This window comes from Miscanthus floridulus, chromosome 1, assembly GCF_019320115.1.
Source record: "Miscanthus floridulus cultivar M001 chromosome 1, ASM1932011v1, whole genome shotgun sequence".
NCBI lineage: Eukaryota > Viridiplantae > Streptophyta > Magnoliopsida > Poales > Poaceae > Miscanthus > Miscanthus floridulus.
In genome coordinates, this window is record NC_089580.1 from 80,773,424 (window position 1) to 80,793,767 (window position 20,344).

At 45.7% G+C, this 20,344-nt stretch overlaps 1 protein-coding gene and 2 pseudogenes across 4 annotated transcripts; 1 reads left to right on the top strand and 2 right to left on the bottom strand.

Moving 5' to 3' along the window:
* Nucleotides 1-2,136: 2,136 nt before the first annotated feature.
* Nucleotides 2,137-5,568, top strand: LOC136488158 (serine/threonine-protein kinase PCRK1-like). 4 transcript variants are annotated; one of them, XM_066485185.1, is made up of 4 exons: nucleotides 2,137-2,521; nucleotides 3,164-3,879; nucleotides 4,007-4,126; nucleotides 4,702-5,568. In XM_066485185.1, exons 2-4 carry the CDS (start codon nucleotides 3,193-3,195, stop codon nucleotides 5,224-5,226), a joined length of 1,332 nt encoding a protein of 443 aa, XP_066341282.1. In that variant the 5' UTR covers nucleotides 2,137-2,521; nucleotides 3,164-3,192; the 3' UTR covers nucleotides 5,227-5,568. The 4 variants fall into 4 exon arrangements, with proteins under 4 accessions (XP_066341282.1, XP_066341276.1, XP_066341291.1 ...); XM_066485179.1 differs by having other exon boundaries at nucleotides 2,138-2,521; nucleotides 3,159-3,879; XM_066485194.1 differs by lacking the exon at nucleotides 2,137-2,521 and adding an exon at nucleotides 2,639-2,827.
* A 7,835-nt stretch (nucleotides 5,569-13,403) lies between these two features.
* On the bottom strand, nucleotides 13,404-15,700 carry LOC136459413 (pentatricopeptide repeat-containing protein At5g08305-like; annotated as a pseudogene).
* Nucleotides 15,701-16,123: 423 nt separating this feature from the next.
* On the bottom strand, nucleotides 16,124-17,342 carry LOC136459424 (zinc-finger homeodomain protein 8-like; annotated as a pseudogene).
* Between the last annotated feature and the right edge of the window lie 3,002 nt (nucleotides 17,343-20,344).

Below are 20,344 nucleotides of genomic sequence, written 5' to 3' on the forward strand. Positions count from 1 at the left end.
CTATACACAATGCACTGGAGAAACCACTAGAGATTAAGGCTTCAAGCGGTTAGCCAACGGCTAGCTGGCGTGGTAAGGCACCAGACTTCTCCAACGTGGTCACCGGAGAGTTCCGGTGCTCACTGTAAGTGCAACCTTGTTTGCAACGTCTAGTAGAGTGTGTTGGAGCTATATATACCCCATACCCGCCCATTTGGAATGTGTCAGAGCTTGGGGAATCTATAATTGAGTTGAGGCTAAAAAATTTGTGCTCTAGCCACAATATGCGCTAAAGAGAAGATTAGGCTATTACCAAAAAATGTTAGGTTTAGTGCTTATGCTAGTTAGAGTCCGCTTTAGAACTTGCTCTAGGTTTAGGTCTAGTGTTTAGTAAGGTTTGCATACCTCCTTGCGTGAGTGCTTGCACGCACCAAAAGTTGAACACACAGGACTTGGAATGTTACCAGATCACACTAACCGAGCTTGTGGTGTGGCCGCTGGCTGTGCATGGGGACAAGAGGCCCTTAGTGCTTTGGCCAAAAGCTCTCCATAGTGAAGACTGTGGGGGGTCATGCGATGACCCATTTGCGTATGGGGAAAGCCCGTGGACTATCCATAGAGTTACTCAACCGCGGAGTTTGGCCTTTGCGAGGGGCTTCAATGAGGATTAGTGGAAATCACGGGAGCTTTCTGATACCTCGGGAAAAATCATCATGTGGAAGTTTGCATTCTCTAACTCAATTATGTTTTCACAATTACTTTGCTTCTTTAGTATGTGCTTTGCCTTTCTAGTCTAGCTTGTAACATTAGTTGATAGGACTGAAACCTAGGATACAAAACTTCTTTTGCGTTAGAGATGACAACATTGAAAAAATATAGTGCACATCTAAATAGAAATTGTGTAGGCGTTATAAGTGGTTTTTAGGCAATGGTGAAGTCTAATTTTTATTTTAAGAAACTTCTAAAACTAGCTTAGGCAAACGAAACTGATTTTTCCATAATCAACCCAGGTTTGCCTGTTTTGATCAGTTTTGAGCGTCAACGTTTACTATGGCAGCGGCTCGGTCCTCTCCAGCGAAGAGGTTGGCGATGGTCACTCATAGCTATTTATGCGCGTGGATAGTTGTTTTGGTGTGTTGTCTCTGGTAGTAAAGGGTGTGTTTGGTTGTGTTGTCTAGCCAGCTGACCTTGCCTCGCTCGGCAAGGCCATGCTTACCTGCTGTGGTGAGCGGTTTCAACTCATTTGACGACCAAAATTATGAAAAGCGCAATAAATAATACTGCAAGCAAGCCATCTAAACGGTGTCTCGATGCCCACAAAAAAAAAGCAAGGTACAACCAGACATCTAAATGTGTGTCTCGATGCCCACCAAAGAAAGGTACAACAAGACATCCAAATGTGCCTTATATATCAAGGAACTTCATCTTTTGCGGTGAACTTCCTTGCTATCCTCTTCATTCCAAATTATAAGCGGTTGTAATCTTTTCTAGATACATTATTTTTATTATATACCTAAACATATAGTATATTTAAATACATAGCAAAAACTATATATCTAGAAAAAACAACATGTCTTATAATTTAAAATAGAGGGAGTATGTTTTTTTAGCGTGGAGGGAGTATTTTATTTTTCTACAGGGATCCTCTAATAAAATGAGGGATGTAATGTAAATATTCTTTTTTGTTAACACAATCGTTCAACACACAAAGGATTTGCATTCTTACCTAGCTATCGACTTTTGAACGGAATTCGAATCGCGATTACTCATGTGATCATGTCCGTTTATAACTTTTGTTTGTTATTGAGAGCCTCTTTGGCAAGGCTCCTGCAGGGGCTTCAGCTCCGGCTCCTGCAGGAGCTGTGCCAAACGCATGTTTTGGAAAGGGCTCCGCATAGAGAGCCGATCAAGAGCCGGAGCCATTTTTTATCTGCGCAGGAAAAGCCTAAAAAATGAGCTTCGCGCGGCTCCTTACCGTGGGTTCACGTTGTCTAGTGCGAAGGAGTCGTTTTGCCAAACGTTTTTCAGAACGGCTTCAGCTCCTTCAGAGAAGCTGCTCCTTTAGAGAAGCCAGAGCCGGAACCATTTTAAGAGACCAGAGTCCTGCCAAACTGGCGCTGAGTTTCCAGCTTGTGTACCCGGCCATCGTACCCGCACCTTCTCCGCGCTTCGCTGTCGAAAGCATTTAAACGTCTCGCTGTCCAACCTCACATTTCTCTCGCCCCCGCTCACACCCCCAAAGCAACAGATAGAGACAGCGGAGGTGGAAGACGAAGACGAGACAGCGGAGGTGGAAGACGAAGACGAGACAGCGGAGGTGGAAGACGAAGACGAAGGCCGCCGCCGCGCGTAGCGCACACGAGCAGACACCCTCACCCTCCCCGCCCACTCCATTGACCTGTTAATTAACTCTTCTTCACCCCTACCCAATCAACTCCCACCGGCCACCGCCCTTGTCAATATTTTCTCTTTCTCGGGGCGGATTCCGACGAGCTAGCGATCGCGCGCATATTCTTCCCCCGTCCCATGTGCAGGTGACCAGGTGAGCGATTGAACCAAGATTGTGTTTGTTTGTTTTTTGCTCTTGGGAGGGAACTGGGAACGGGATTCGTTCGTTGGGGGTGGGTGCGGATGAGCAAGGGATCGCGGCGGGGTAGGGTAACGCCATTGACAGCGATTGCGTGGACGGTGAAGGTTGGTTGGGTGGTTGGAGGGGGAAGGGAGGGGAGGACCGGCTTGAAAAAATGTTTGCTGCCATGGCTGCCTAATCGACTCCGTCCCTGGCGTGACGACGTCGTTCCTCTCGTGTGTGTTGTCGGGCCTGCAAGCTCGCCGCCTACGAGATTTGGTGGGTGGTTTGGTCTCCACTGATTGGTGATCGATCTCGTTTTGAGCTGTTTGATCTTTGTTTTGGTTCGAAAACTTGGCTTTCTTGATCTTCTTATGATCCGCCTTTTGGCCTTCCTTTTCAAATTTCGTTCCCATTTTGGGTTCATCTTTTGCTTTTTCAACTTGACATATAGTATTAGTAAGGAGTAGAAGCGCTTTTGCGATTCATCGAATATTTATCAATGTTCTTGCCTGTCGCCATTGGTGCCGTTGGAGCAGAGTGAAAAAAGAAAGAAAAGCTCTCCCACTTACTTTGTGTGTGTCCACGCCCACGATGGATGCTTTTGCAGAGCAGGCGCGGCGTCTCCGAGCATCAGAAGCGCCATGCACTGCTTCCGGTTGGCGAGCTGGGAGCGGGAGGCCGAGGAGCGGCGCGGGGCGGCGGCGGCGACGACGACGACGACGGGGCGGTCGCTTTCCGCGCGGTCCAACAGCAGCCCCACCGTCACGTCGACGGACCGCGACGTGCGGCGGTCGGCGTCCGAGTGCTCCCTGAACGCGTCGGAGCTCAGCAGTGCGGGCTCCCTGGGCCGGTGCCGGCAGCTGTCGCTGTCGTCGCAGCGGCTGCCCAACGCGCTGCGCATCTTCACCTTCCAGGAGCTCAAGTCGGCCACCCGCGGGTTCAGCCGCGCGCTCATGCTCGGAGAGGGCGGCTTCGGCTGCGTCTACCGGGGCACCATCCGGAGCGCGCTGGAGCCGCGCAGGAGCCTGGACGTCGCCATCAAGCAGCTCGGCCGCAAGGGCCTGCAGGGACACAAGGAGTGGATGACGGAGGTGAACGTGCTCGGGGTGGTGGACCACGCCAACCTGGTCAAGCTCATCGGCTACTGCGCCGAGGACGACGAGAGGGGGATGCAGCTGCTGCTCGTCTACGAGTTCATGCCCAACGGCAGCCTGGCGGACCATCTCTCCTCCAGGTCGCCGCGCCCGGCGTCGTGGGCGATGAGGCTCAGGGTGGCGCTTGACACAGCTCGAGGGTTGAAGTATCTCCATGAAGAATCCGAAGTCAAGGTACGCTTCATTCACCTCGAATCTCTGACGTTCTTCGGACTGCATCAGCTGCTACATTTCCCCTGTTTTCACGCTATGCCATTCAGAAGAAACGTTGCATTGTTTAGCTTTAAATTTCTGTTTTCAGATAATATTTCGCGACCTGAAGCCTTCGAACATTCTTCTCGACGACAACTGGAACGCCAAACTGTCAGATTTTGGCTTGGCGAGATTAGGACCTCAAGAAGGATGCCATGTCTCCACAGTGGTACGCATCAAACAATCTTCTTCGCACAATGTACAGAATTTGACGAGGCACTGCTCTTAGTAGCTTCTGGCACATTGATCTCAAAGACAGCTTCTCACGTTCCTCCTGGTACCTGGAACCAAGTAGCCAACCCAAGACCGGTTAGAACACAGAATCATTCTACCAGTCTGATCCGGTCAAGCAATTGGTGCACGTGCTCGAAAAACTTTCAAATATTGGTGGCCTCGTGCCCGTGGAAACAAGGGGCTGACGGCTGACCATGTTTACTACTAGTACTATCTTCTACGCAAGCAAATAAAAGTAGAGAAGTAGCACAAATGCAGCCAGGCACTTTCGGTTATTTCGCACGCTACTTGCCTAAAGCCACCTGACCTAACCTTTCTGGTCAGTTACAACCAGCTAGCTTTCTGGGAGCTTTCCAGTTCTCAACACTTTACCACATTGATTCTAAAATTCTGCATCAATCAATAGTAGTATATATATGTCCAAACATAAATTTTATAACCCATGGATTGGATATCAACCTCTGTTTAAAGCTCCCAGTTATTAAAATTCTGGTATCGTATATCAAACAGGTGGTGGGAACAATTGGATACGCAGCTCCTGAATACATCCACACAGGACGCCTCAGCACCAAGAATGACATATGGAGTTTCGGCGTCGTGCTCCTTGAGCTCCTTACAGGCCGGCGACCTCTGGACCGGAACAGGCCAAGAGGTGAGCAAAATCTCGTGGACTGGATGAAGCCCTACTCTTCCGGCGCCAAGAAGCTTGAGACTGTAATTGATCCAAGGCTTCAAGGGAACTACAGCATAAAATCAGCTGCCCAGCTTGCGTCGGTGGCAAATAAGTGCCTGGTGCGCCATGCCAGGTACCGTCCCAAGATGAGCGAGGTGCTGGAGATGGTGCAGAAGATCGTTGAGAGCAGCGAAATTGGAACACCGGAGCATCCCCTGATCAGCAGTTCAAAGGAATTAGTGAGTGACGAAAAGAAACGGAAAGGCCTTGACTTGAAAAGAAGGATCGCAGATATTAAAGCCAGGGAGGGGAGATGTTTTGCATGGCAAAGGTGGACGCCTAAGCTTGTGAGAACACAATGATTCAGATCATCTTGCATAGTTAGTAGCAAAAGCAGCAAGTGACTTAAAAGGTCACCTGGAGTTTTCTTTTGGCAAACAAGTCACAGAGCATGACAATTGTAAACAAACGGTTTGGTGCAGCCCATGGAGGCCATCACAAAATAATGGATAGGTTCACATTTTCTGGGATCACAAATAGGCTGATAGGCAGTCTTCTCCACAAACCTGGAGGTTCCATGTTTTTCATTAAGCTCAAGCAGTCATTTTTTTTCGTGTAGAAGGCTTATTGTACAGTTTACTTGGTTTTGCGGAGTGACATTTGAGATGCATGATGTGCCAAATAAGAGTATTCTTGTAGTGCCATTGCTGCCCAAGTTTACAGGTGTTGCAGAAATTCTGTTTCTTTATATTAGGTACAGGTGATATGCATAAAAAGAAAGGGAGAATATATACCATAGCGATGCAGAGCAGAAATTGCTAATGCACTTCCATATAAATTGCCAGAGCATGCTCCTGGACTCCTGGCAGATTGCAAAATTGCTCCATACATAGTTTCGCCGGATGCTTGTCGTGAGAATGCTAGGATGCTCCCTGGCGTAGATCAGTGGGTGTACATGCTTCTATTCGAGGTCTTTTGTAAGTGGATCCATAAATATTTTCTTTGTACTTATATGCTCGAGATTAATAGAATGATCCTGGACTTAGTCTTTCACAAAATAAAACTTTATGTCAATGTATTTGACAGCACCATTTGATTTATTGTTGTGAGCATAACATACTGCTGGCTCATTATCGCAGTACAACTTGAGTGGCCTATGAATGTCATCGACCACTTTCAACCCGGGCATAAATTTCTTTAGCCAGTTCACCTGCCCCGTGGCCTCATAATATGCTACAAACTCGGCATACATCGTGGACGATGCAGTGACGGTTTGCTTGTAGCTTTTCCACGATATAGCTCCCCCTGCGAGAGTGAATACATAGCCTGATGTGGATTTTTTATCATCTACATCTCTCGCAAAATCTGAATCTGAATACCCCTCTATATATAAGGAATCAGATCTTCTATACGTTAGCATGAGACCTTTTGTGCCTTGTAAATAATGCAAAGCTTTCTTTTCCATTCTCCAGTATTTTATTCCTGGATTACTCTGATATCTGCCAAGTATCCCAATAACAAAAGCTAAGTCAGGGCGTGTACATATTTGAGCATACTGTAAGCTTTCTACGGCTGAAGCATATGGAACCGCTTTTATTCGATCGATCTCATATTGGTTCCTGAGACATTGAAATTCCACAAAACTATCGTCCTTGACTATAGGAGCAGGTGAAGGCTTACACGCATGCGTACTGTATTTCTTTAGAACTTTTTTAAGTATACCTTTTGCGATAATCATAAAACCCCATTTCTTCTATCTCGGTGAATCTCTATGCCTAAAACGAACAAAGCTTCACCGAGATCTTTCATGTAAAATTTGAGGACAAGAACTTCTTCGTCTCCAGTAGTAGATTAACATCACTACTAGCGAGTAAGATGTCATACACATACAAGATTAGGAAAATGAATTTCTCATTCTTGAACTTTATATAAATGCAATTGTCCTCTACATTCTCTTTAAACTCAAACTTCCTTATCGTTCCATCAAACTTTAAATACCACTGTCTAGAGGCTTGTTTTAATCCGTAAATGGATTTCTTCAGACGGCATCAATACCCCTCTATATGTAGGGAATCAGATCTTTTGTACATTAGCATAAGACCTTTTGTGCCTTGCAAATAACGTAAAGCTTTCTTTACCATTCTCTAGTATTCTATTCCTGGATTACTCTGATATCTGCCAAGTATCCCGGTAACAAAAGCTAAATCAGGGCATGCACATACTTGAGCATACTGTAAGCTTTCTACAGCTGAAGCATATGGAACCACTTTCATTCGATCGATCTCATATTGGTTCCTGGGACATTGAAATTCCCCAAAACTATCGCCCTTGACTATAGGAGTAAGTGAAGGCTTACACGCATGCATACTGTATTTCTTTAGAACATTTTCTAAGTATGTCTTTTGTGATAATCCTAAACCCCCCCTTTCTTCTATCTCGGTGGATCTCTATCCCTAAAACGAATGAAGCTTTACCGAAATCTTTCATGTCAAAATTTGAGGTCAAGAACTTCTTCGTCTCTGGTAGTAGATTAACATCACTACTAGCGAGTAAGATGTCATCCACATACAAGATTAGGAAAATGAATTTCTCATTCTTGAACTTTATATAAATGTAATTGTCCTCTATATTCTCTTTAAACCTAAACTTCCTTATCGTTCCATCAAACTTTAAATACCACTATCTAGAGGCTTGTTTTAATCCGTAAATGGATTTCTTCAGGCGGCATCAATACCCCTCTATATGTAGAGAATCAGATCTTCTATACGTTATCATGGGACCTTTTGTGCCTTGCAAATAACGTAAAGCTTTCGTTACCATTCTCTAGTGTTTTATTGCTAGATTACTCTGATATCTGCTAAGTATCTCGGTAACAAAAGCTAAGTTAGGACGTGTACATACTTGAGCATAATGTAAGCTTCCTACAGCTGAAGCATATGAAACCGCTTTCATTCGATCGATCTCATATTGGTTCCTAGCACATTGAAATTCCCCAAAACAATCGCCCTTGACTATAGGAGCAGGTGAAGGCTTACACGCATGCATACTGTATTTCTTTAGAACCTTTTCTAAGTATACCTTTTACAATAATCCTAAAACTCTCTTTCTTCTATCTTGGTGAATCTTTATCCCTAAAAGTAACGAAGCTTCACCGATATCTTTCATGTCAAAATTTGAGGACAAGAACTTCTTCATTTCTGGTAGTAGATTAACATCACTACTAGCGAGTAAGATGTCATCCACATATAAGATTGGAAAAATAAATTTCCCATTCTTGAACTTTGTATAAATGTAATTGTCCTCTATATTCTCGTTAAACCCAAACTTCCTTATCGTTCCATCAAACTTTAAATACCACTGTCTAGAGGCTTATTTTAATCCATAAATGGATTTTTTCAGGCGACATCTCATACGTTCTTTTCATTTTATGACAAAACATATTGGTTGTGCCATATAAACATTTTCATCAAAATCCCCGTTAAGAAATGTCGTCTTTACATCCATCTGATCTAATTCTAAATCGTAGTGTGCCACTAATGCCATTATGATTCTAAAAGAATCCTTGCATGAGACTAGAGAAAATATCTCATTGTAATTTATTCCTTCTCTTTGCATAAAGCCTTTCGCCACAAGTCGCGCTTTAAATCTTTCCACATTCCCTTTGTAGTCATATTTAGTTTTGTAGACCCATTTACAGCCTACTGTCTTGGCTCCTTTAGGATTTTTTTCTAAGTCCCAAACATCATTGGTACTTAATGATCTCATTTCATCTTGCATGGCTTCAAGCCACTTCGATGAGTGAGCGCTTCTCATGGCTTCTTCAAATGAAGTGGGATCACCCTCTATTTGAAATTCTTCACATTCATAGACTTCGTAGTCATCAGGAATGACTGGTTTTCTGGCTCTTTGAGACCTTCTGAGGGCCTCATTAGTTGGCGCTTGTTCCATATGGGGCTGTTGTTGCTCTTCCTCATGTGCAACAATGGGTTCTATAGGATCCTGAAGGGCAGGTTCCTCATATTCATTTATTGTTGCCATGAGAGAACTAACAACAGGTGTTGTCACTACAGTGTCCTATACTGTTGGTGCAGCAGCAACAGATAGAGAGAAAAATGGCTCCTAAACCATCGGAGTGGGCACATATACCCGCTTCTCCTCAAAGTTAATTTCTCATGCTACCATGCTCCTCCTGACCATATTATCCTCCAAGAACAAAGCGTGTCTTGTTTCTACCAACTTCGTATGTCTGTCAGGACAGTAGAAACGATAACCTTTTGACTTATTTGGATAGTCAATAAAATGGCAACTGACTGTCTTGGTGTCTAGTTTCCCAATGTTTGGGTTAAATACTTTAGCCTCAGCTGGACAGCCCCACACATAAATGGTTAAACGAGGGTTCCCTTCCTATCCATAACTCATATAGTGTTTTGGGCACCGACTTACTTGTACTCGATTGAGAATATGAATGACGGTTTTTAATGCCTCTATCCACAAACTTATCGGTAAAGTGAAGTAACTTATCATACTTCTCACCATATCCATTAATGTACGGTTGCGTCTTTCAGCTACTCCATTCTGTTGAGGCTCGTCCAGAGTAGAGTACTGGGCAACTATGCCATTTTCATGTAAGAACTTTGCAAAAGATCCAAGAACTTGGCCATATAGGGTATATCGACTGTAGTACTCCCCCCCACGGTCGGATCTTACTACGTTAATCTTTAAATTGTGCTGATTTTCTACTTCAGCCTTAAATATCTTAAATTTATCCAATATTTCTGATCTTTTCTTAATTGGATAAATATAGCCATAACGAGAATAATCATCTATGAATGTTATAAATGAATCATAACCATCCACACTTTTCACAGGAAAAGGACCATAGATATCTGTGTAAATTAATTCCAAAATTCTTGCGCTTCGTTTGACATCTTTCTTTATTTTCTTAACATACTTTCCTTTAATGCAATCAATACATTTTTCTAAGTCTGAAAATTCTAACGGCGGAAGAATTGATTTCTTAATCAATCGTTCTATTCTCCTCCTCGAAATATGGCCTAAACAACAGCGTCATAATTTTGATGATACGTCATGAATTTTCTTCCGCTTATTATTTACATTCATAGACGAGGAGGCATTCTCATTATTAGTGCTCACAACATTCACATTCTCACAAAGTGATAACAAATAAAGCTTGTCTTGTCGGAAGGCAAGACCAACACACTTATTATTAAACACAATCTTACATTGGCCATTACCAAAATGGCAATCATATCCATCATCGTCTAAACGTGAGACACTTATTAAGTTTCTACGCAAAGAGGGTACATAAAGGTCATCTGAAAGCTTAAGTACAAAGCCATCATTTAATTCTAATGGGAGGTCTCTAATGGCTTCAACTTCAGCTTTGACTGCATTTGCTACCTTAATGTGTCTTTCTCCTCTTTGCAGGGTCCTCTTCGTATGGAATCCTTATAATGAATTTGCAACATGAATAGTTGCGCCTAAATCAATCCACCAAGTAGATTTTGCATAACTTAAATACAATGACTCATCTATAAATGTAATAATGTCCTCACCGTTTCTCATCAGGTGCTTCAAGAAGTCTAGACAATCCTTCTGGTAGTGTCCAGTCTTCTTGCACCATTTGCAGGTGTCCTTGTCTACTTGAACATAGTTGGATTTCTGATGGTGACCTTTCTGTGGGGCCTTTCCTTGTGAGTTAGAAGAGGAGGTATTGTCCCACTAATGTTTTCCTTGTGGTTTGTCTTTTTTGTTATTAAAGTTCTTCCTTTTATTTTCCTTCACATGGTTGACGGAGTCACCATGTGAGCTCTTAAGTCTCTCCTCTTCTTGCACACACATGACAATGAGCTTCTTAATGTCCCACTTATCTGGCTGTAAGTTGTAATTAACAACAAAGGTTTCATATTCTTTGGGTAAAGAAGCAAAAATCAAATGAATTAGGAACTCATCCTTGAGCCCCAAGTCCATTAGCTTGAGCTTGGATGCCGTGTTGCTCGTCTTCAATATGTGGCTCTCTAATCCCTCCACCATAGTATTTCTCATTGACTAACTTCTTAATAAGAGTGCTTGCATAAGCCTTTGAAAAGCCAGTGAACTGACTCTCCACCTTCTTGAGATACTTAGTGGCAGTGGTACATTCTGGGATTGAACCCCTTATTAGATCCTCAATGGAGTCCTTAATCACCATCAAACACTTATGGTTTAAACTATCCCACTTCGCATGATCAAGATCGTATGTCATTCTCACTGATGCATGGTCACACTGCCAAGTAGCGAAAGCTGCATCAGTCTCATTTGCTTCCCTCACCGGGTCCACTGGTTCAGTGGGACAACGAGAGGTAAGTGCTAGGTCATTGTCGGACAGCGCAAGTGCTATCTCAAGCTTCTCTAGCCATGTGTTATAGTTGTTTCCATTGAGAGGAGTGGACGAGATAAATATCATTGGGTTGTATCATGAAAACAACGTCAGAGAAATTGAGAAACATTTGACATAATAATTGCATGCCCTAATTTAACGTTGGTCAAAATTAAAACATACAATGTGCTTCTACATTAACTCTATATCACCGTTGGACAGAAATAGAACTAATGCATAGAACTCATAAATAAAAATTTATAATATTGCTATAATCAACTTTGGTCAGAAAATAGCAATGTCACAAATACAACATTCTTCTACATTAAATTTATATCACCGTTGGACAGAAATAGAATTAGTGCATGGAAAATAACTCATGAATAAACTTATAATATTGTTATCATCGTTGGTCATAAAATAACAATACCATAATTTAACTTAAACAAAAAATTACTACTCCTCCAATTAAAATTTTACCGTTGGTTTCAATTTACTTAGAGGATAAACATAATCATAGCTGTTTGGGACTTAAAGGCTTTGTTGTTGTTGTTGTTGTTGTTGTTGTTGTTGTTGTATAAACATAATCATAGCAGCGGAAACATGAAAAAGAAATTTATCTAATTTTCAGAAGCATTTTACTGTACTCATCTATTCTCTAAAAAATTATTCCATCGGTTTTGACAGAGATTTAAACCATCAAATTTGACTAAAAATTCATCTAAAATTGCTTCTAAAAATAATAAAACTAAATACAAGATTGTTACTGTGCATTTCGGCCCAAAGGCCCAGCTCGCGCAGCGGCCGTGGGACGCTCCCGCGCGGCCTAGCGGCTCACTCGCGCTCTGTGCGTGTCCCGCTTCCCAGGCCACAACCTGGGCCTGGGCCAGGAAAGTTACCTCCCGCATGGACCGAAAGGTGGCCCGGTCAACCTCGGTCGTCGATCTTCATCCGACGGTCGAGCGGTATCCTCGGCGGATCAAAACCGGTTGCCGCGGTGTCCCCCTGAACCCTAGCTTCTCATTCTTCTCTCCCTCCCTCTTCTCTCAGCGCACAGCGGCACAGCAATGGCGGCCACACGAGGCGGCCGGAGGGAGAAGGGCCGGCTCCGCCGCAGGCCCCCTCGCCGGCGCGCGCATTCGCCCGAGGCCGAGCGCGCCGCCGTTGAGCGGGCTTGTGGTGGTGCCCTCGGCCAGAGCTTGTTAGCGCGGCAATGAACGGTAGCTCGGGTCTCTACCCGCGCGCCAGCGAAACGGTGGTGTGGTGTGCTCCCGGGCGGTGGCGATGTCTACGGCGGCAAGAGGATCAGGTAGGTTCCCCTCTTCGTCCTTTCCCCTTTAGGGTTAGGTGTAGGTTTAGGGTTAGAACCCGATTCGTCTCGATTTGTTTCAATCGATTCACCTCCTTCTACTTGCTGACACTCAAACTACCCCGAACTAGATCTACACTCTAGTGAGGCTCTAATACCATTGTGAGAATCCTAGGATGCTCCTAGGTATAGATCAGTGGGTGTACATGCTTCTATTCGGGATAAACAACCTAGAGAGACAACTAGACGGAGAGAGAGAGGGGAGCAGAGGTACAGATTGTCGGGCTTGGACGAGGAGGAAGCCATAGCGTCGGTGGTGAGGCCGCCCTGATCGGCGACGGCACGGTGTTGGTGAAGACGGGTGGCGGTGAAGGAGTAGCAGTGGAGTCCGGCGTCGGCGAAGGTAAGTCGAGGAGGACGGTGGCGGCGCTTCCCGCCGCTGTTGTGCTCCCTTAGATCGGTTAGGGTTTGTCGGTGGGGTGCTTTGGCAAATCGGTGAACCTCGTACCGTGAGCCGCCGGCCCCCATCTCTTTATATAGCGCAGTGCGACGGGGCCCACCAACCATGATTTGGTTGGGCGCCCCCGATCAGGGCGCGGATCAGGGCCCAAGTTAGCCGTTGGGCCGACTTGGTGGAGATCAACCTAATACTTGTGACTTATCAAAAACCGCGATGAGGTTTTCAACTTATTGCCAAATCTGTCATACAGGCAGTAGCTACAGGTGAAGCCAGAAAGTTTATCAGATGTCAATAACATCTGCCTCCTATTCAAGCCATTTACATACAGTAATCATGATTGTCATTAATTTCTCCCCTGCTTTACTGAACTCTTAGAGCAGCTAGGAGAATCTCAAGACCACATCTGCATCCCATCTTTCTGCGTCTCTTCTATTAGTAGAGCATGCACAACAATCTGCAACTGAGTTGGACCGTGCTTCAGTGGACAACTGAGAGCAACAAATACAGATTCACCCTGAGAAAATGATCAAACTGCTTCATGGAATTGTTGAGAGAGCCACAGGTGCAACCATCATTCTAGCAGTGCGCACCTCCTCCATTTCTAGGTAATCTGGAATAGTAGCATCATCCTTCATTTTCATCTCCATTGCTATTAGATTCAGCAAGTCATCAATCTCTGCCTAGCCCCGGATGAGTCTTGTCTTGGGCAATGAACCTGGAGAGCCCACCAACATCAGTTTCACTGAATCCAGCGACCTTTTTTTAGACCCCTCTCCTCCATCACCTTTCTAGCTTTCTTTGCCTCTTGCCACCGTCTGGCAACAGCATAGATATTGGACTGGCAAATGTACCTGCTATCATGGTCTGGCTACAATTGGACAAGCTGCCTGCCGACTACCTCTCCCAGCTCCACCCATCCGTGCAAATGACAGGCATTCCAGAGATAACCAAGCACAGAAACACGGGCATACTTTTAACTGCACCATATATATGCTTCCTCCAAGCGCCCTGCTTGGCCAAGCACATCTATGAGGCAATCATAATGATCAATATGTGGTCTGAATCCTTGCGTTTTAAGCAAGTGGAAGAACCTCCAAGCCTCGTCCACTAGACCACCATGGACACAAGTGCTCAACATAGGTAGTACGTGATATCATCCAACGCAACCCCAGCACGCTGCATCTCCTGGAACATCACCATCGATTTGGTGCCCATGCCATGTACTGCAAGGCTACCACCGATCACAGCATTCCATATCAGAACTTTGGTGCTATCCACGGGCACAGCCCAGAACACCTCCAGCTCCTCGTGGATGGCCCCACACTTCGCATACGTGGTTCAATGGTCCCTCAGGCACCGGTGCACCCTCCCTCCCACGCTCGAGGCCCCCCAGCTGCGGACGCCGCACTGGCTCCAAGCACAATCGCCATTCTGACGCTGTTCGCCATCACGGCCTCACCCCCAGCCCCCAGCCCCCCACCCTCCTCCTCCATTGCCGTGGAGGCAGCATTCTCCATCATCTCGAAAAGCACGAGCGCCTCACGGTGCTCCCCACACTTGACGCACCCGTCGATCGTGACGCTCCAGGACACCGCAGGGGAAATCCGAGCGAACGCCTGCCGGGCGGCTGGGAGGTTCCGGCGACTGGCATAACCATCGTCCATCGAGGAGCGTGTTCCAGGAGACGGAGCGGGGGATTTCGTCGAATACCTGGTGGGCGTGGTCCCTAGGGACTTGGCAACGTGGAGGAGCCCGAGCCGGAGCGGCTGCGCATGAAGCGCGGCCGTGAGGGAAGCGGAGGACAGGCACGCGGCGGCGCAGGCTAAAGGTGGCAACGGGCCCGGATATCCGATATATGACGGGTATTCGATCCATTAGAGAACAGGATGTGATCATATCTTTATTTGCGCGCATATAAATAGGCAAGAATCCATCCCCGACGGGTATAGCGGGTACGTGAACGTTCCCTGTTTACCCGTCCCCGTTACCCGTTGAGGAGCCCGACTATTTGAGCTATCATGCTAGTATTAGGCCCAAAGAAGCTCAACATAAGTATTTTTGCCCAAATCTGAACAATCATATATATAGTCTGTGTGTTCTAGGAACCTAGTTCAATTTTTCCTCACCATCTTCGTCAGTAGCACAAGCACGCCTGCCTCACGAGTGCTCGTGCCACTCGCTTCCTCAGTTCGGTCTCTCTGCCACCTTTGCTCGTCCTCCCCACAGCTTCGCTCCTTCTCATCGGCATCTCCAAGACTTCGACACTTATACCCGAATGAAGAAGAAACGTCTCTGATTGCAAAGCTGCGACCTCAAGTGTCCTTGTTTATCGGATATGCAGTACCCGTCGGGTATCTGTTACCCGACCGATGCCCGACGGGTACGGGGATGGACAAGAATTTATACCCGATACAGTTAACGGGGACAGAGATAGAATAAATTCTTCATAGCGGGAAAGTGAATGTTCCGACGATACCCGACGGGTATATCCCGTTGCCATCCTTAGCGCAGGCAAAGAATGGGAAGGTGACGTGGGAGGAGCGGTAATCAACGGGTCCAAGCGCTCGGACCCGAGTCACAAACCCAACGAACACCTCTGCTCCTGAGCTGGTTTTTTTTAGGGGAATCCTGAGCTGTTGTTGGGTTGTACGAAAAGGCAAGCTCCACCTGGATCTCGTCACGGCCCATTATTTGTCGGCTTTCATGTTCCCATCAAGCTTGCACGAAAAGGCAAGCTGCACCTGGACCCGAGTCACGCTACTTGCTCTTTTTTTCTTATAATTTTATTTTCTTAGTATTTTCTTGCTTCTATTTATTTTTATTTTTATTTTTTTGAGTTTTTTTATTCTCCTTCTTTTTTTTATTTTTTTACTATAATTAACTACTCTCCATTTTAAATTGTAAGTCGTTTTAACTTTTCTAGATATATAGTTTTTATTAGGGATAATTGTCCGTTGGACATTCAAAGTAATGGTCCTTTGCTGACGGACATCCACTTTAGAGTATTTTGCCAGAAGACACTCAGGTTCGGTGAAATTAGGTCACAGGACACCACGGCCCGGTTGCAGCCGGTTAAGAAGAGAGAACAACGGTGAAATGACATTTTTGTCCCTACCGTTTTCTTGTTCCTCTCTCCCTTTCTCTTTTTTCTGTTTCCTGTCCCCACAGTTCAAGCAAACAGTAGTGCGAAGGAACGACTAGTCTCCTACCAAGCAAACCAAAGGGCGTCATCGCGTCGAAGCTGTGAGTGACATGCCAATGCCCACGGCGGCCGGTGAAGCAACGAACTGGAGGTGCAGGTGCCGGCGTGCTGACGTCGATGCCCGCGGCTGCGGTGGAGGTGGAGGCGAGCTGGTTCTTGTGGTTGTGCATCCACACCTTGAGCACCTGGCGCTTTGACCCCGATCTCATCACAGAAGCGGTCCAGGGGGCCGTCGTCGTTCCGCTGGATGCGCCAGCCATGCTCCTCCGCGAACTTGTGCATCCGCTCCTTCTGCTCGGGCATGAACTTGGTCCAGAACCGCTTCCGCCCGAAGCTACCGCTGCCGCTGCACCCGCTACCCCCGACGCTCCTAGGCACGAATCCGACGCCGACGCCGATGCCGAAGTCATCCATGCACGGCGGCGTCTCGGAGCCGGCGCGCGTGTCGAGCCATGAGGGCGGGGCGGCGACGGCGGCGTTAGGCATGGCGTGGTACGGCAGCGCGAGGTGCGGCGGCGCCGACACCAGCACCGACGACGGAAACAAGGCCTACAGGCCGCTGTCGCTGCCCCCGCTACCCCCGACGATCCTAGGCACGAATCCGACGTCGACGTCGATGCCGAAGTCATCCGTGCACGGTGGTGTCTTGGAGTCGGCGCGCGTGTCGAGCCACGGGGGCGGGGCGGCGACGATGACGTTAGGCACGGCGTGGTACGGTAGCGCGAGGTGCGGTGGCGCCGACACTGGCACCGACGATGGGAACAAGGCCTGCAGCACGGCGGCCGTGGCCTGGTGGAGGTGGAGGTGGTGGTGGTGGAAGTGCTGTTGCTGCGACGTCGGCGGCCCAGGCGACGTGGGCAGCACGAGCGGCGGCATCGGGCGGAAGAAGACAGGCGGCGCGCACGACGAGCCCGGTGGCTCCAATGCGACGGCGCTTGAGGCGGTGCGGCGGTGGAAGCTGCGGTGGCACCCGCAGGCCGCGCACTTGAGCGAGTCCGGCGAGGAGGCCATGTACTTGCCGCAGCCGTCGAAGGCCTGCCCGCCCATGGCCGCCGCGTGGTTGCGCATGCACTCCTTGTACTTGCTGCCCCCCACGTCGCCCCCGCCACTGGCGCCATCGTAGGACATGAAACAGAAAAAAGAGAAAGGGAGAGATGAAGAAGAAAGCGGCTGGGGCAAGAATGCTATTTCACCACTGTTCTCTCTTCTCAACTGGCTGCAACCGGTCTGTAGTGTCCTGTGGCCTAATTTTACCAAACCAGAGTGTCTTCTCGTAGAATACTCGAAAGTGGGTGTCCGTCAATGAATGACCATCACTTTAGATGTCCTACAGACAATTGTCCCTTTTTATTATGTATCAAGACATGATATATGCTTAGGTGTGTAGCAAAAGCTATGTAGCTAGAAAAGTCATAATGACTTAAAATTTGGAACGAATGGAATATTTTCTTTACATCATTTTTTATTTTGATGTTTTATCTTTATTATATTTCTTTTTTCTTTTTCTTTTTTATTTTATGTTTTCTATATATTTTTTTTATTTTTATTTGGTTTCATTCTTTTTTTTATTTTACTATAATTGTTTTTTTATTTTAAGTTCTAAATTTTTTACTCTGTAAGATACATACACTACTAGAGAACAGACTTTAGAACGATGTCCCAATTTGGCATTAGCCTCGGTATTTTTTTGCCCCCGGAACTAAAGGTCCCTGCCCAACGGTCGTCCGCGGGGCAGGGATCTTTAGTCCCGGCTGGTATTACCAACCGGGTACCTTTAGTCCCGGTTGGTAATACTAGCCGAGACTAAAGCTTTTAGTTCCGGTTTGGGTGATGCCCCGGGAATAAAGATTAATCTTTAGTCCCGGTTTGACTCCCTAACCGGGACTAATTATCCCGGTCTATAATCCAGCTCATTTCTTTCTCCCCGAGCCCGAGCCATTCCATTCAAACTCACTGCCTCTGTTCTTCAGCTTGCTATTGTTCTTGCTCTCTCCCCCTGCATTGGTGTTGCTCTTCGATTTTGGAGGTAACAAACTTAATCCTCTTATGTTTTATCAGTAGCTTATCTCATTTTGCGATGTAGATGCATGTGTAACTTTATATATTGGACTTTATTATGATTTTATATGTCATTTTTAGCTCAAAATCACATGATGATTTGCATATATGTTTGGATAAATAAAAGTTAAATTAGTTCATCAAAATCACGCCTCGCCCGTCCTCGCTGGAGCACGCGCCATCCTCGTCCCCGGTGGCTTACGTGATCTTAGAATTAATTTTTCCATGAAATGAAAAACTTAGAAAATTGTTAGAAAATTGTAGAAAATTCGTACTAGTTGAACTTGTGGACCGTGTTCAGCTCGACAAGCATGTTCTCTGCCGAGCGGTAACGGACGTCGAGGAGCTTTGATTCTACGAGGGAGAGCGGCAACGGTCGTGGAAGACCGTGTTCCCTTTCTCGTAGAATCGGAGCTCTTCCTTGGCCAAGTACGGTGCCGTCCGGTGGAGAAATACTCGCCGAGATGATCACGTAAGCAAGGTCAACTAGTACGGATGGTTATTTATTGAAACATGTTTTTGAGCTATAATTTAATGGATATTTGATAACTTCAGACCTACAAATGTCATCTACAAATGTTACTATCCTCGGCAACCTAAACGCCCGCGAGCTCGTCGATATCGAGCAGGTCACTTAGAATTATTTTTTCCATAAAATGAAATACTTAGAAATCATGCCTTTTATTTTTTAGAATTAAATTTTCCATGAAATGAAAAACTTAGAAAATAGTTAGAAAATTATAGAAAATCCGTACTAGTTGAACTTGCGGACCGTGTTCAGGTCGACGAGCATGTTCTCTGCTGAGCGGTAACGGACGTCAAGTAGGAGCTTTGATTCTACGAGGGAGAGCGGCAACAGTCGTGGAAGACCGTGTTCCCTTTCTCGTAGAATCGGAGCTCTTCCTTAGCCAAGTATGGTGCCGTCCGGTGGAGAAATGCTTGTTGTTGCTAATCAATATGGTTCCAACATAGAAGTGTATCGACCAGACAACTCTAGAGAAGTGTCGGTTCAAGACCTTAATAATTTTTTTTGAACAAACTGGTTTAACCTTGGATCAAGTGACGGGCAAAGCTCCAATCCAGAACCTGGAAGTTGATACCTGGAAGACTTATAAATTTGGCAAAAGTCAGTACAACTCTGTGGCTCTGAATGAATTGGGTACGCAAATGTACTTGCTCAATAAGTGATACATGCAGGCGTGTGGCAGGGGTGAGCAGTGGATCTTTGTCAGATTTAGAGACCATCATTACTTCCGTGGCGATGACATCTTACATATTAGTTTCGAAGAATTGCATCAACTATACCACATGGATGCTCTGGACAAATCAATCATTAGCTCTTTTTGTTTGTAAGTGATTCTTACTTTTATTTAATAAACTCACTTCCATGCGTACGTGTATATAATTATCCTCACATGTAACTTATATTTATATACAGATTCCAGATGTCAGAGCTCCAAAGAATACAAGACACCAGTGTTGGCTTCATTGATCCTTATATCGTATTCAAAACCGGTATTATTGTCAAGGAGCGATGGGTATCTGAAGCACAGGAGAATATCATGATGTTCTTCGTGAAGCAGCACGACAAGACAACAATACTTTTCCCGTACAACTTTGAGTAAGTGTTAATAATAATGTAGTCTACACATTTTATGTAATATCAATACAACTTATATGCATGTACGTGTGTGTATAAACCAATGCAGTTTTCACTGGATACTCATTGTCATTGAGTTAAACTCAAGTCGGTTACTAATCTTTGACTCGTTGAGAAAAGAACGGGCACTATACCAAGATATGATAGACATTATCCAGGGGTAATTTCGATCTCTCGCGCACAACTATTATTGAATAGACTTTGCCATAATTTATTAACGATCGTACATTATTGGTCGCACAGGGTTTCGAAAGAATTTATTCGGCAACACTGCAAGGATTGCAAGGCACCACTTAATGTAATTGAAATACCAGTAAGTAGTACTATATATACTTTCCCACGTGTTTAATTACTATATCGTACTTTAATTTACGTGTGAGATGATGAGAATAATCTTCTTCTCGTACAGTGG

Coding starts and splice junctions, on each gene's coding strand:
- LOC136488158 (XM_066485185.1), top strand. CDS start 3,193: ATGCACTGCTTCCGGTTGGCGAGCTGGGAGCGGGAGGCCGAGGAGCGG. Junction 3,880..4,006: donor ATGAAGAATCCGAAGTCAAG/GTACGCTTCATT, acceptor TTCTGTTTTCAG/ATAATATTTCGCGACCTGAA. Junction 4,127..4,701: donor GATGCCATGTCTCCACAGTG/GTACGCATCAAA, acceptor TATATCAAACAG/GTGGTGGGAACAATTGGATA.